Here is a 14,886-nt window from a genome sequence, read left to right on the forward strand (position 1 = left end):
TCTGGGCTCGGCCGTCCAGCCAGTTTTTTACCCAGCGAAGAGTGCACCTGTCTAGGCCGTGAGCCGCCAGGGAGACAGTGGGAGAATGCTGTGGGAGACAGTGTCAAAGGCCTTACTGAAGTCCAAGTAGACCACATCCACTGCCTTTCCCTCATCCACTAGGCGGGTCACCTGGTCATAGAAGGAGATCAGGTTGGTCAAGCAGGACCTGCCTTCCAACTAGTATGTCTAGTTGCCTCCAGATGTGGTTTCCTTTTTAACCCAGACTTGAATTCAGGTAGAGCTTCAGGATTTTTTTAATACTGGTTTTGAATTACTAGTTTCCAGCATCCTGACTGAAAGGTACTGAAGAGTACGTCAGATCAGTTATACTGCATCTGAACAGAAAGTCCAGTATTTTACAGAAGCATTTAGTTTACTATACAAGTGCTATGCACTCACCCTGCCTTTGTGCTGGGTTTGGCAGGGATGGAGTTAATTTCTTAGCAGCCCCTATGGTGCTGTGTTTTGGATCTGTGAGTAAAACAGTGTTGATAACACACACCAGTGTTTTGGCTATGCCAGAGCAGAGCTTGCAGAGCATTGAGGCTTTCTGTTTTTCCCACTGTTTCCCCTCCACACTGTAAGTAGGCTGGGGGTTCGCAAGAAATTGGGAGGTGACACTGCCGAGACAGCTGATCTGAATTACCTAAGGGGATATTCCATACCATATGATGCCATGCTCAGTAATAAAAGGTCAAGGAAAGGAGGAGGAAGGGAGGACGTTCGTGGTTACGGCGTTTGTCTTCCCAAGTAACCCTTACGTGTGCTGAGTATCTGCTTTCCAGGAAGTGGCTGAACATCTGCCTGCTGATGGGAACTTGTGAATAAATTACGTTGTTTTGCTCGTGTGCATAGCTTTGCCTCAACTGTGTCATGGTTTAACCCTAGCCAGCAACTAAGCACCACACAGCCGCTCGCTCACTCTTTATCTCAGCCACAAGTTTCTCTCGCTTTTGCTCTTCCAGTTCTCTTCCCCATTCTGCTGGCAGGGGAGGAATTGAGTGACTGCTTGCATGGAGGCTTAGTTGCTGGCTTGTGGGGGGCCCAATCTGCCACTGCAGGACGACTGCAATTTTCAAAAGTGTGGATGGACTTAGTGCACATTTGCACTATATTGAACCACCTATGCCCAGTAAGCCCCATTGTTGGATTTGCTTTGGATTACTCACACACACTGTACAGCACATGCAGATTTCTGCCAAACATCTCAAAGCCGTGTAGCCAGCTGTCTTCCTAGTGGAATTGTTCAGTTCACCAAGACGACCCTTTTCCCTGTCTGTCAGAACTCCAATGGCAAATGCTTTTGGTTGCAATTTGTGCAGCGCTACTGCATTAGGTTTTCTGAAGCATCGATGGTTCAGTAGCTTTAACTGCTCTGCCAAACTGCAGGATTTCTGGACCAGTAGTTCATTTAGGAGGCTTACGAGTGCTGCAGGTTTCGCATTAGTACTGCCAGCGCCTGTCTCTGTGCCTCTGGCTTTGTGTGTAACATCACTGCATTTCCTTTCTGTGCATCATTTGTCTCAAGTATTCCAGCTGCCACTAGGTTTGCAGGGAACATGGAAAGATCATCTACCATTGGTAGACTTTCTTTATGTTCTTTGACCTGGACATTTCTTTAGGTCTTCTGATTTTCTTGGGTCAGAATTTCTCTGAGATAATAGCTGTTGATGTAGGAAGCTACAGTTTCCAGTATAAGCCTGTCTGCATTCAGGTAGTATAGTCATATCTCTTTATCTTGAGAGCATCATGCAGAAAATCCCAAATCTGAAACTGTGTGAAGATCTAGCCCAGGTCTGATATGATTGTCTCAAAGGTGGTGATAAAACACTTCCACAAAATGAAGTGGGTGCCTCTGCACTGCAGTCTGTGGATTCCAGGAGACTTAACTTGGGGATCAAATGACATCTACGTGCCTCTGGGGAAGTCATGTTGGATGATACGCTGGCATCTCTGTACTATACTCTCCAGAACTCCTGATTCTGGAAGCACGTTGCAAAGATGGTTTAGATATGCCTGCATACTATCCACGAGGTCCAGAAGGTTTTATTACCGTGGGCTTTGCACCACCTACAGGTAATAAAGCTACCTCTAGACCCAAACTGGCCCTGGATATAGCACAGGACTAATCCACACCTGTTAGATGCAGCTAGTACTGATCTGAGTAAGTAATTAATCTGCACTCTGAACAAACCATACAGGTAATACTTGGAAAATTCACTGTATTTCACTCCTGGCTTATCTGGAGGATATCAGTTCTGGATGCTGTTCTTACTACCATAAACAGGAAGAACTTTTGTCTAGGGTAAATCAGGAGCCTGTACAGTGTCTTTGGATGGCTTAATATCAGAAGTACTGGACTTGCTTGTGCAATTGCAGACTTCTTCACTGAAAATGACTGATAGCGACAATCGCTACATTTACACAACACTATGAGATGCCCAAGGGTGTCTCTGGCACCAGAAATTTTAAAGTGTTTCTGTTCCTCACAGTCTTCTGACTGTTGTGTACAGTCTCGGAATTTTCACCACTATCTTCCTGTGCTTAGCAGACTATGTTCTCAGTCAGCCTGTCACTTTCTTACTTCACAGCTCCTTTAGCTGGAGCCGATATACTTGTTCAGCACTACTGGCTGTTACTGTTTTCTTCATTTTCCTGGATGTTTCAGTTAGATTTGCCCTGGTACTGGAAGACATTTTGCTATCAGTTATATTGTTTTCCACAGTCATGCTTTCTATGAATGTTTCCTGTCTTGAATCAGGGACATATGAAGGATTTATCTGCTGCCTATGGGTATTTTTGCTAGTGCACAAACTGTATGGAGTTTTTTAGTGTCCACATCACCTAACGTGGGCCAAGAACTGTGCTGAGGAAAGTGGCAGTGGCTGCAGGGTGGCTGTTGCCTGAGGGGAAAAGGAGCAAGCACTTCATCTTCTGTGCACAGGATGTCTTTGGCCTTGTGATTTATCCTCTGGGAGTGTTTCAAAATGGAGGTATGCTGCTTTTCATAGGGCCCAGGCTTCAGTAGCCCCCAGGAAGGTGATGGGCAGTGCGTTTCAAAAGTATGGAGGACCATTTGCACAAGCTGTTTTGCAGAGGACACATTCCACATGCCATCGCATGTGAACTGCTGGTATAGAAAAGCCCTAAAACTTAATACATTAACTGGAGGCTTGCTCATAATAATTTCAGTGCCTTTCAGTGGAACCAATGCAAAAAAGTACTTGCAAATCTGCCATGATTTAATTACTCTTCAGCTAGTTCCCAGAGTCAGCTCTTTTATTAGTGTACATGTAACATTTTGACCCCTAGGATATATTTTTAGAGCAGCTGAATGCAGCAGTTGTTGTGGGAAGTGCTGCAGAATGCCCCAGGTTTTGGTTTCATTTTGTTTTCTGTAATAGATATTAAAAAAGAATTGCCTAACAGTTTCATGTTTTATACCATTTTTATTTCCAGTTAATATTTGTTTTGAGCTAGGTTAGATTAACTTAATGTGCATTATATGTGTGCATGCACGTGCCCAAAAACTAGATTTGACTTCACAAAAGTGGCCCACATATGTCCTAAATTTGCTTATGGGACATTATTGAGATTGCACTCAAGAATAATTCAAGTGGAATGACGCTGTTACGCAGTTGGTAGGATCAAAACCTGGGCCTTAGCATCTGTGTATTTATAAACTGGTTTTGAATTATATTAAAAAAAGAAATTGATTTTACCAGCATATCAATTTAATGCTCTATTTTAAGTTAGACTTTATCATAAACATATTCTATCCAGGTACTTTGACAAAACTATCTGTACTTGTTTGAAAGCACAGATACATAACTCCTCTATACTTAATATTTCTGAGTCTATCCAGTTTGGGCTGCTATGAAAGTAGGTGTCTGGTATTCAAACTGACTGGAGAGTTACCTGAATCCCTTTTTTCCTTGAAGCAGTGTATGCTGGAGAAAAATGTGGTGTCAGCGGGTTCAAATGGCCTTCAGTAAGTTTGGCTCTATGACCCAAGTCAATGGTTCTTCAAAAGCCATTCCAATTAGCGGTAGTTTTGAACAGACCTATTCTTCTGTGGACCTGTGTCCAGAGATTTAGACCTACAAACCTCTGAGGAGAAAGGCACTGACTGAAAGAGGAGCAGAGACAAATAATGCAGGTGGTAGAGTTGGTTTAGGATGGCTCCTACCTACTCCTTAGCCTTCTGTGCATTTCCTGCACTGAAGTTTGTAAAACTTTGCCATGGCTATAGCTTTATCAAACCCAGATGATGTAAATAACTTTTTTCTGGAAGTAGAATGGATTTTGTTTCTTAAAAATATGATCACATACTTATGGCATACTTGACTTGTAGGAGATTCGATGTGATGTAATTTCTATACTCGTAATGTCAAGGTGTGGGAATGCTTACTTTACTCATTGTCCTGAGCTTCCTGTAGTTCTTTGATGGTATGTAACAATGGATAGTATTGCTTGAAAGAAAAGTAATTGACTGCAAGACACGGAGTTCATTGGACCAAAATATTCTTTGTCCCCATGAGAAGAAATGACTTGGAGGGTTATTAGGGACTATAGCTCAGGGAGAAGTATTACTCAGCATTTTGATGTTGTCTTGTTCTTTGCATTCTTGCATGTATAATTTCAGCTGTGATACAACATGGGTACAGATCAGCTGATGAAAAAGGGAGTATTTTATATAGCAAAGGCAATAGCCATGACAAATAGTACTACAACTCACGCCCTAGCCCTGCGTGTATCCCAGACACACCGTACAGGCTATTAATCTTTACTTAACTTTGCCTGGTTCTGTCATTTGCATGTGCTGCTTAGACGAAAGCAGTTTTCTTATGGAGAACTTGCTATATTGTGATAATCCTTCAGCCAGCCTGGATTCTTAGCATGATTGTTCTAATCACTCAACCATTGACATACCAAAAATTTAAGCACATGCTTATGCATATGAGAAGAGTTAAATTCCTGCCTAAGTGCTTATGGTCCTGGTGATTTAACACCAGATTTACACTGATATAATTTATATAATTGTACTTATAATATTTCTTACTTATTTTAATGTGAATAAGAGTAGATTCACTGCATCTTAAAAGGTGGTTCCATATATTGTTTTCCCATTATGAAAGTGGTTTGATTTCTGCACCCAGCTGACATTCCTACCTTTCACCTCTCAGCACTACAGATTGCTAACCTTTCTGGTTTTTTACTACTGAAAAGTTACGGATCGGTGCTGGCTTTGGTCCGTCTTTCCTGCAACCAGCTTATTTTTCCCACTTGGACTCTTACATTGGTTGCACATAAGCGTTTTCATGGGTACCCAGTTACTCTTGCTGGGAACTGATCTAGCCAGAAAATAATCTTCTTTTTATCCCTAGGCAATTTTTAGTTTGCTGTGTGGCCACAAAAACACTTTTGCCAGCTCAGTAACGGGGTTGCATGTGGGCAGGAACAAGCAGCTGGGTGTGGAAGAGGTGATAAACGGCAACACTCTGGTTTCATGTGGAAGCATGATGTCATTTGTGTGGATACAGCTGTTTGCGGACCACACATAAACTGAATCCTGAAAAGGTTATATTACTGCAGCGCTGCTTTTAACTTGGATTATTTCTTGAGCTGGATTTGCCACCAAAGCTGAAATACCATGCAGCTGCACTCTCAAATGGTTCCATAGTCCTTACATGCTGGACCTGTGTGATACTGGATCACCCAGAAGGAAAAATTTGATTCAGATGTGATGTGAGCACATGTAAAGATTTCTGTCAAACAAAGCAGGGCAAAGTTTATGCTGGCCTAATGCCTGTGTACCTGCCTTACTCCAGCTGCAGAAAGACAAGACAGTACCTGATTTGGCAGAAAGCTGGCTAGCCTAAAGTCAGCCTTTCAAAAAAAAATTTTAACTTGGAACTGGCAGAGTGAGTTAAGTTCAGCATTTTGCATTGTATGGGTATCATACATTTGAACCAGGCTGTAAAGTCATCAACCCATTTCTTTCAATGCACACTCTTAACAGTGCTTGCTGTACTTTCAAGGTCAGACATGTACACAGCATAAATATGTTCAGGTCTGAGAAGCATAGAACTTATGTCTTAGCTTAGAACTATGAGCATAGTTCTCATATGAGTGAGAACAATGACTGAAAGATAAAAAGGAAGATACAAATCTTAGTCCTTTGGAGAGAAAAATATTGTGTCTCTTCTAGAGAATATTTTAGTACCTGGGGTGTTCTTGTTAAAAGATAAGAGCTTTGTTAATTATGCTATTGCCCCATTAGTGAAAGAATCCTTGCAAAAATGTCAATTAATTTTTAAAACAGTACATGGCTAGCACTTGTAATCCAGACGGGCTTTAGATACTGGATGTGTTTTTTACTGGAAACGTGAAGATGGAGAAGGAGAAGAAGGAACTGTTCACGGTTCACAAAAAGTATTAGGTTGCATTGCTGGGAACTGATACCTTTTACTCAAAAAGGAGGTACAAGCAGAGGCTATGTAGTTTCCCCTCTCTGTCTCATTTTCCTCTGTTTTTTTCCAAGTCAATTACTAAGAGGCAAACATTTCTAGAGAGAAGGGGTGATTCTGTTTCCATGGCCAAGTGATACCTGCTGTCGAAGGTGCCAAATGATTATTTTAGCTTTGTGACCTGATTACCAGAGTGACTGTGGAGCTACACAAAGACTTGCAATTTCCTTCACAACAGTTCTCTCGATAAAAATGCCCATCCAACAGAGAATTCGGCTCTGATTTATAGTTTCTGAATTTGTCCAGAAAAGATTATGTTGATTTAAGTAATATTAACAGTCTAAGCAACATTAACTGTCTGAGCAGCAGTCTTCTGTCTGCAGATGAAAGGGTTTAGCTGGTTTACTTACAGGTTTGCTTACAAAAGGTGCCATTTCTCACCTGCCATCTATAGAGTTATTCCCCAGACGAACCTTTTGAATATCCTACCAAAGGTGGGAAGTTAGTGGTTCATTCCAAAATCTGAATACCTCAACAGATAAGGTTTCAGATGTCGATCAAATGTGCAAAAGACTGTTTTGGTTTTCTTTGTACGACATTAATTATACAATATGGTGCTTGCATATCTGGAATTCACGGCAGAGTTACAAATCCCTCTGTTGTGTTAAATCAGGTCTAAAATCAGACACCTTAATCTCTAATTTATTAGTCCTTTTTCATTTGCAAATGAAACCATGAATTGTAGATTCAGCCTTACCTGACTGATGTAACTCCTGAGAGGAGTTATGCCAGGCCTGAACTTGGCATCTTTTTTGGATTCATTTTATACAGGCTTGCATTTAAGAACTCATTAAACTCGATTCTTGCCTGATGTAACTGTTTAAAGCAGCAGTGAATTTGGGCAGTTCTTTCAGTACAAGATTGATAAAGATTTTTGCTGGGTTTGATAATGAAACTGGTATGATTCTATTAATAACTTGCAATTACACTGTTTTGCTATTGATAGTAATTCTCATACTGTGAACTCAGATAGCTGACTTTACACTGACTGCACCCTGAAACTCAGAATGGCTGAGGCCATTTGGAAGAAAGGGCGGTGTTTGTTCAAAAGAGACAAAGACATCTATCAAGAAAAGTTAGCAGTGATTCTCACTACTTTGCTTTTTTATTTATGAGTTTATCTTTTCCTTGCATTTCATCTGCTTTGAAAAAGTAAGTAAAAGTATGTTAAGGATAATATGGAAAGATGTAGCTTCTGATAGTTTCTGGTGTCTCTTTATTGCGCTGCTTTTGTAACTTCTGACGATCCAGCCTGTCACTGGATCTCATTAGACGCACTTTTGTTCTTCAGTTACAGTTCTCAAGCTGCTTTTCATTATTGTAATGTGTGAGTGCCTGTGAGGTGAGTGCTTAAAACACTTCTGTGAGATATGAGAATAATACTAAGCCTCATTTATAGATCATAGAATCATAGAATCATAGAATCATACAGGTTGGAAAAGACCTCTAAGATCATCGTGTCCAACCGTCAACCCAACACACCATGCCCACTACACCATGTCCCTAAGCGCCTCATCCACACGTCTTTTAAATACCTCCAGGGATGGTGACTCCACCACTTCCCTGGGCAGCCTGTTCCAAGGCCTGACCACTCTTTCAGTAAAGAAATTTCTCCTAATGTTCAATCTAAACCTCCCTTGGCGCAACTTGAGGCCATTTCCTCTCGTCCTATCGCTGTTACTTGGGAGAAGAGACCAACCCCCACCTCGCCACAACCTCCTGTCAGGTAGTTGTAGAGCGCGATGAGGTCTCCCCTCAGCCTCCTCTTCTCCAGACTAAACAACCCCAGTTCCCTCAGCCGCTCCTCATAAGGCTTGTGCTCCAGGCCCTTCACCAGCTTCGTTGCCCTCCTCTGGACACGCTCCAGCACCTCCATGTCCTTCTTGTGGTGAGGGGCCCAGAACTGAACACAGGATTCGAGGTGCGGCCTCACCAGTGCCGAGTACGGGGGCACGATCACCTCCCTGCTCCTGCTGGCCACAGACAAGTACACAGGGATTGTAACTCATCCATGATAATATAGGAAGGCTACAGTCTGCCAGGGAACAGGACCTCCTACGAGGTTTGCTTCTTAACTGGAAGTGGAATATCTCTCATCTGCGTGTCATTGAAAAAAGCGTGTATCATCTCCTTCATAGTGGTGGAAAACACACACAGTGCTTATTATTTATGCTGGTAATTATTCTTACAATAATTAATTTAGATCTGTCAATAAAGAAAATGTTAAGATTGAAAACATTTTTACTAGGTTATTATAGGCACACATTTGTAGAGGAATTTTCAATTAAAAAAACTTGCATGTCATTTACTACATGTCATTAGGTAAATATTTGAACATACCAGGATGAATATAAATACTTGCTGTATTGTAAGTATTCATGTTTTATACACATATGAAATATTAAAAATCATTTATTAAGCCATTACTAGTACCAGATTTTGCTGGATGGAGTAGTTATCTCAGTCACTTGAAATACAGTAATTCTAATGACTCTATATACTTACTGCAAATGAGCAACATGTGTCCTAGGCCCTCTGTTATCTTAAAGTACAATTCTACTTAACCAGCCATGATTTATTTTCTTTCCCACAGTCATGAATCACCAGCACCAAATAACACCCAGCACAGCCATGTCGCAGCAGAGTCGTCCTCCCCAGACTCCGCAGCCAGGGCTGTTGAACCTGCCCAGTGCACTGACCACACAGCAACAGCAGCAGCAGAAGTTAAGGCTCCAGAGAATCCAGATGGAGCGGGAGCGAATTAGGATGCGTCAGGAGGAGTTACTGCGACAGGTAACTCTCTTATTTTGTTCCAGAGCCTTTAGTTCAATGCATCCAAATTTTTACCAGATACAATTAGTAGCTCTGTTACTTTATGTCAAGATTAACCATTGTTTTAGGCAAGGGTAACCAAAAAGCTAATGTAAATAGAACATTTCATTTTTTTCTCTAAACTAGCATTGAACAGAACACAAAATGGCCATCTGTCAGGAGTTACAGACCTGGTGTCTTTCTTACCAGCTATAATAGTAGTGTAAGGAGCAAATTCTCTTCTGCGTCTGTAAATCTAGAGCAACTATCACTGATTAATTCTCAGTTTAACTTGGTTTGCACAGTAGACCCATGTTCATGCTTCACTGAAGATGAAGGCAGAACATATGGAGTTGTTCTTGACTCTGATCCCAACTCTATAACTTGCACCCTTTGCGTTTGAATTAAAATAAAATCACGTTCACATCTTACATGAATACCTCTGATTTGAAGACTTTCCAGAGATGGTTCTTTGTGGCTGTTTTGTTTATTGTTCTATTTTTTAAGTTTCATCTCTATATAATGACTCATATCATACAAAATAGATATGGAACTTCCTTTACACTGCCTAAAGAAAATAAAAAGTTTTAACAATTTGTTAAACAATTGTTTAACAATTTCTTCTGTTACAGACAGCTCCACTGATGATGTTGTGTTTTGCATGGCATATTAATCAGCTTCCGTAGAGAAAATAAATCACCTATTTCTCTCAGGAACAGTGTGAACGAAGTATATTTTACAAAGAATAACACTGTTACTGGTGGCCTTGTAAATGCTGCAGTTACAGTTCTAAGTACCTTTAAAAATGGTAACTTTCACAAAATCACAGAATCACAGACTGGTTGAGGTTGAAAGGGTCCTCTGGAGGTCGTCATCTCCAGCCCCCTGCTCAAGCAGGGCCACCCAGAGCTGGTTGCCCAGGACCGTGTCCAGATGGCTTTTGAGTACCTCCAAGGATGGAGACTCCACCACCTCCCTGGGCAGCCTGTGCCGGTGCTCGGTCACCCTCACAGTGACAAAGTGTTTCCTGATGTTCAGAGGGAACCTCTTGTGTGTCAGCGTGTGCCCATTGCCTCTGGTCCTGGCACTGGGCACCGCTGGAAAGAGCCTGGCTCCGTCCTCTTTGCACCCTCCCTGCAGGTATTTGTATACGTTGATGAGATCCCCCGGAGCCTGCTCTTCCCCAGGCTGAACGGTCCCAGCTCTTTCAGCCTTTCCTCATGGGAAAAGCAGTGGGCCCACATTTTCCCTAGACTTCCTATTGTCACCTAGGTACTTACAGAAGCCTGTCTTGTTGTCTTTGACTCTCCTGGCCAGATTCAGTTCCAGCTGGGCTTTAGCTTTCCTAACCTCATCCCTGTGTGCTCAGACAATGTCTCTGTATTCCTCCCAAGTAAGGTTACCCATCCTTACTTCCATCCTCTGCGGAAATAATAATTTTGTGGAATTATTATTTCGTGCCTTCAGTCCTTTTGCGTTTGGCATTGTACCATAAGTTGTGGTTATTTTAGGGTAACATTTATTTATACTGTATTTAGTAATACAGTATGACATTTCTTTGCAGCAGGTAGAAGCATGTTTTTTACTGGGCTGATGACACCAATTGGCTGAACTTCTCTGATGATTTATTAGAGAACCATAAGTTGCTGTAATGTTTTAAAGTGTTAGCGACTTGTGTAAAATGCGGAAAGAAAAATCCTCACACTTAGATGCCCTCTGAGGAGGAGTAACAGAGTATATGTCATAGCTTGACTGGCCGCAAGTAAGTGAGGAGTGATGCACTTTCTTTCCCAAGCCTGGAGGGGAATGACTGAGAGAAAACACATTAGTGATGAAAACAGACTGGAGCATCTCAGTGACCTCTAGAAGACTTTGTGGATAGCAAAGAAAGGGACACATACATCTTTAAAACCTTTAGATCTGAAATAGACATCTAGATGATCAGAGCAGATTTACCAGAAGGGAGATGTGCTCACAAAGGATTTGTCATCTTTTAGAGGCAGCAGTCATGAAAACCTCAAATTAACGGCCAGCTTTTTGGTTTTCTCTCTGCAGCCTTTGAATGTTGGTTTTGCTAAATATGTTGGGGTTTGGGTTTTTTAAACATACTATCTCAGTAAAATTAATGGAAGAAAAGGTCTTTAATGTTTGTAGTGATTGAGAATTTGAGGCACTCTTTTCCATGCTTTTATTTCAGAACAAATAATTTTTTGCATTTTACCAAAACATGACTTTTCAAAAAGTAATAATAGGCATTATTACAATCGCTCACCAAATTAAAGGTTATTAGAATTGTATTGAAAGTGCTTTTTTCCCATATACAGAAAATGCAGTTTGATGTGGGTCTTTATACTAATACAGACTTCTAACAACAAGAATATGATTGCACTTTTCTTCCCATGTACAAACTATAAGTCAAATTTCTCTCCATTTATGCCATTGGAACCTTAGTAACTTCACCTTGTGCAGACAGAAAGACCAAATGTAGGATGAATGTACATGCTATCATGTAGTAGGCTTTTGTAAAAGAGAAATTGATAACAAAATGTAAATGGATGTCTGACAAGAGAATCGCAAAAACATTAGTGAGAATACTTGTAAAAACACTCTGCAACAATATAGTTGCTTCATTTATATTTTTTACTCTTTTACCTCTTTCCTCTAAATATATGTATAAGAACGTGAAAAAAAATTTCTTAACAAAAGTAATTAACAAAAATTCATTAATACATTTTGAGACTGTACAGCACCATCTAGCTGCATTTAGGAAAAAAAGCGTTAGAATTATGTGCTTTTATAGCTCCTGCAGCAACACTTGTCTATCTCTGCATGTGATTATTCCCATAATCTTTGGTGAATATATGTACATGCTCAAAGTTAAGTGCTCAGTGCTCTTGCTGAACAGGGGTAAAAGGCAGATATGATTCCACTAAAGCTTCTGAATTTTTTTACTTGCTCATGTCGGGGCTGAATTTGCCTTCCATGGTTCAGCCCTGAGTCTGGAAACTGTCAGACACCAACATCTTGTGCCCATGTTCAACTTCCATTCCCCTTAATGATGATACATTACCTGTGTGTGCAGAACTATGTTCAAAGTGGTCTCTCTGACCTGAGCAGTGATCTCAAGTCTTTTGCATACCTTCTTCTTTACTATCAAGAGCTCAGAACATAATAGAGATGGGCATGGGAAGAGAGTGGGGATATCTGGTATGAGCTTAGTCGTAATTGTCATCATGCTAATAACGTGTTTAGCTATTTTTATTCTCTTTGGCTCTGTTCTTGCTGCAGGACAAGAGCAAATTAAGCTTCAAAACAGTTGTGCCATTAACACAAGGGCTAGTTTCCCTGCCCTGCTGACTGTGTTTTACTTTGAAACTAATACACGCACAATACTCTGCAGCTGTGCTGTACTTAATCAAGCCTGCAACTTACTATGCCCAGTACCATCCTGCACCTATGGTGTTTGTTTGAGGTCTGCATTATATAAAGCAGGAAAGTATCACTTTGTATTACTAAAGTTGTCAGAACTGGTGTAGCTCTTGGGGAACAACGTATTTCCCACCCAGGGAAAGCAAGATGCAAAATCCATCCTTCCTAAGAGAACTTTGTGAACTTCCTGCCGGTAACCTGAGCACTCCTGAACCCTGGCAGCTGAGAAGAATGCAACAAATCCCTCCGGAGTCATCAGTGTTCAAGTACAGTTACTCCTGCCCTGACCCTTCACTGCTGCTTTTGCTTTTCTAGTGTAACCTATCTAAGGGAAAAACGCTGAGTAAGTGTGCACACTGCTGCTAGCAACTGCGAGGAGGTGCAGAGAGTTCGAGTGAGAGGGGAGGAATTCTTTTGGAGGGTCACAAACCTCCTTTCAGCCAGGCAGCAGCTGCTGCCTCCCCACAGCCATTTCTGGCTGCAGCTGCTCGGGTAGCGCAGCACACCCAGCCGGGCGGAATACACAGTTCTGGAAGATCTCTGCCTAGGGAATTTGTTTCCTCTTTTGTCCTCCTCTTCATTTAGTTGGTAAAGCCCCTAGAACTGCAGACTGAGTACATACAAGAAGGGCAGCATTTCAGAAAACCAGTATGACAGCATCTATTTAAATGTTTCCTTACTCCGTTTTGTCATTTTGTAAAGAGTTAATTTTCTTACTTACTGATTTGGTTTTGTCAGCTTTCCAAAGGAAAAGGGAAAATCTGTTTGCTGCTCAAGAGCTTCTTGGAAATGGAAATAGTTAGAGGTGATGTCAGGAAGAAATCTCTGAAGGGGTCCTGCGGGGAAGATGTCCCAGCACTTCTCTGTGTGCACAAGTGCCATCTTGCACCTTGTTTGGAAGGGCGGGGATAGTCACAAAAAGGCAACGCTGCTCAGAGGTTCCTTTCTGATCCCTCGATCCTATTCCATAAATATGTGCACAGAAAGACAGGGGCTCAAAAGAGGCTGTAGAAGGAGCCGTGTGTGGGGATGCAGAGGAAGATTTATCACTGATTTGTCCTTGCAGAGTAGATACTGGCCTGCTACAGCCTGAACAGAAAAATTCCCTGCTGTGCTCTTTCCACTGCACAGACTGGCCCATAGTCTGATTTATTGATGCACGGGCAATATCTAGATGTCTCACCTTCCACCCTAAGTATGAGGACTGGCAGAAAAGGAATTGCAGTGATGAGCAACGTAAACTTACTATGCCCTCACTCGTCTCCCGCAGCTGAAAATGACTGTTTGGCAACTAATCATGGAGCTCAGGTTAGTTCTACCAAGGAGGGTACCAGGAGATGTGACAATGAAGTCCTAGATTTTGTCTGGCATACAGCTAAAAAGGGGTTTACATCAGAATTGTGTTCAGAGGCAGTGGATAATTCAACTCACTGCAATGCTTTGAAGCTTTTAAAGATTTTCGCAAATAACCACTGATGCAGGTTTTTGACAGGCCTTTGTGATGTCAAAGTACTGTGGGGGTTTTTTTAATTTATTTTGTTTTGTTTTTTATTTTGAAAATCCCCTTTAAGTTTTTAAAATATCATATGCTGTAGTGCCAAGCAGATCATTATGGGCATTTGGTCCTTTTTGAATTAAATGCTAAGGATTGTTTCTGCTAGTGAACAGGAGGCACTCCTGCATTTAAGAGCTAAGAGCTAATTAGAATAGCTAAGGCTATTCTTGCAGCTTGCAACTGTAATATTGCCATTCACAGGGCTGCGAGAGGTCTCTGGTATTTTTTGCCAGACTTTTTAACCTAAGGTAGGAGGTTCCTGAATATTCCTGAATATTCTTTTTAAGAACCTTGTAGTCATGCTTAGAATAGAGAACAGGACATAACAGGCTATCACACAGCTTTTGTGATTGTGTAATTGATCCATTACTGTTGACCACTGCTGTAATAATATCAAAGAAGCAAAGAAGCGAAGTCGTCTAACATCTGTAGCAATACTAAAATTGTAATGTGACTTCTGAACAAATCACCTGCATCAGGCAGCAGCAGAGGAGGAGCACACTTTAATGTATGGTAGAG

General features: G+C 41.4%; 1 protein-coding gene across 1 annotated transcript in view; it reads left to right on the top strand.

Annotated features, from left to right (window-relative positions):
• The window catches only part of WWTR1 (WW domain containing transcription regulator 1), an 87,426-nt gene that overhangs the window by 61,473 nt on the left and 11,067 nt on the right, over window positions 1–14,886 (top strand). Inside the window, exon 3 of the mRNA XM_075157586.1 lies at window positions 9,166–9,365. Coding sequence (XP_075013687.1) covers window positions 9,166–9,365 — 200 coding nt within the window. The remainder of the gene's footprint in view (window positions 1–9,165; window positions 9,366–14,886) is intronic.

The sequence above is a fragment of the Calonectris borealis genome, chromosome 9, assembly GCF_964195595.1.
Source record: "Calonectris borealis chromosome 9, bCalBor7.hap1.2, whole genome shotgun sequence".
In the NCBI taxonomy this organism is placed as follows: Eukaryota; Metazoa; Chordata; class Aves; order Procellariiformes; family Procellariidae; genus Calonectris; species Calonectris borealis.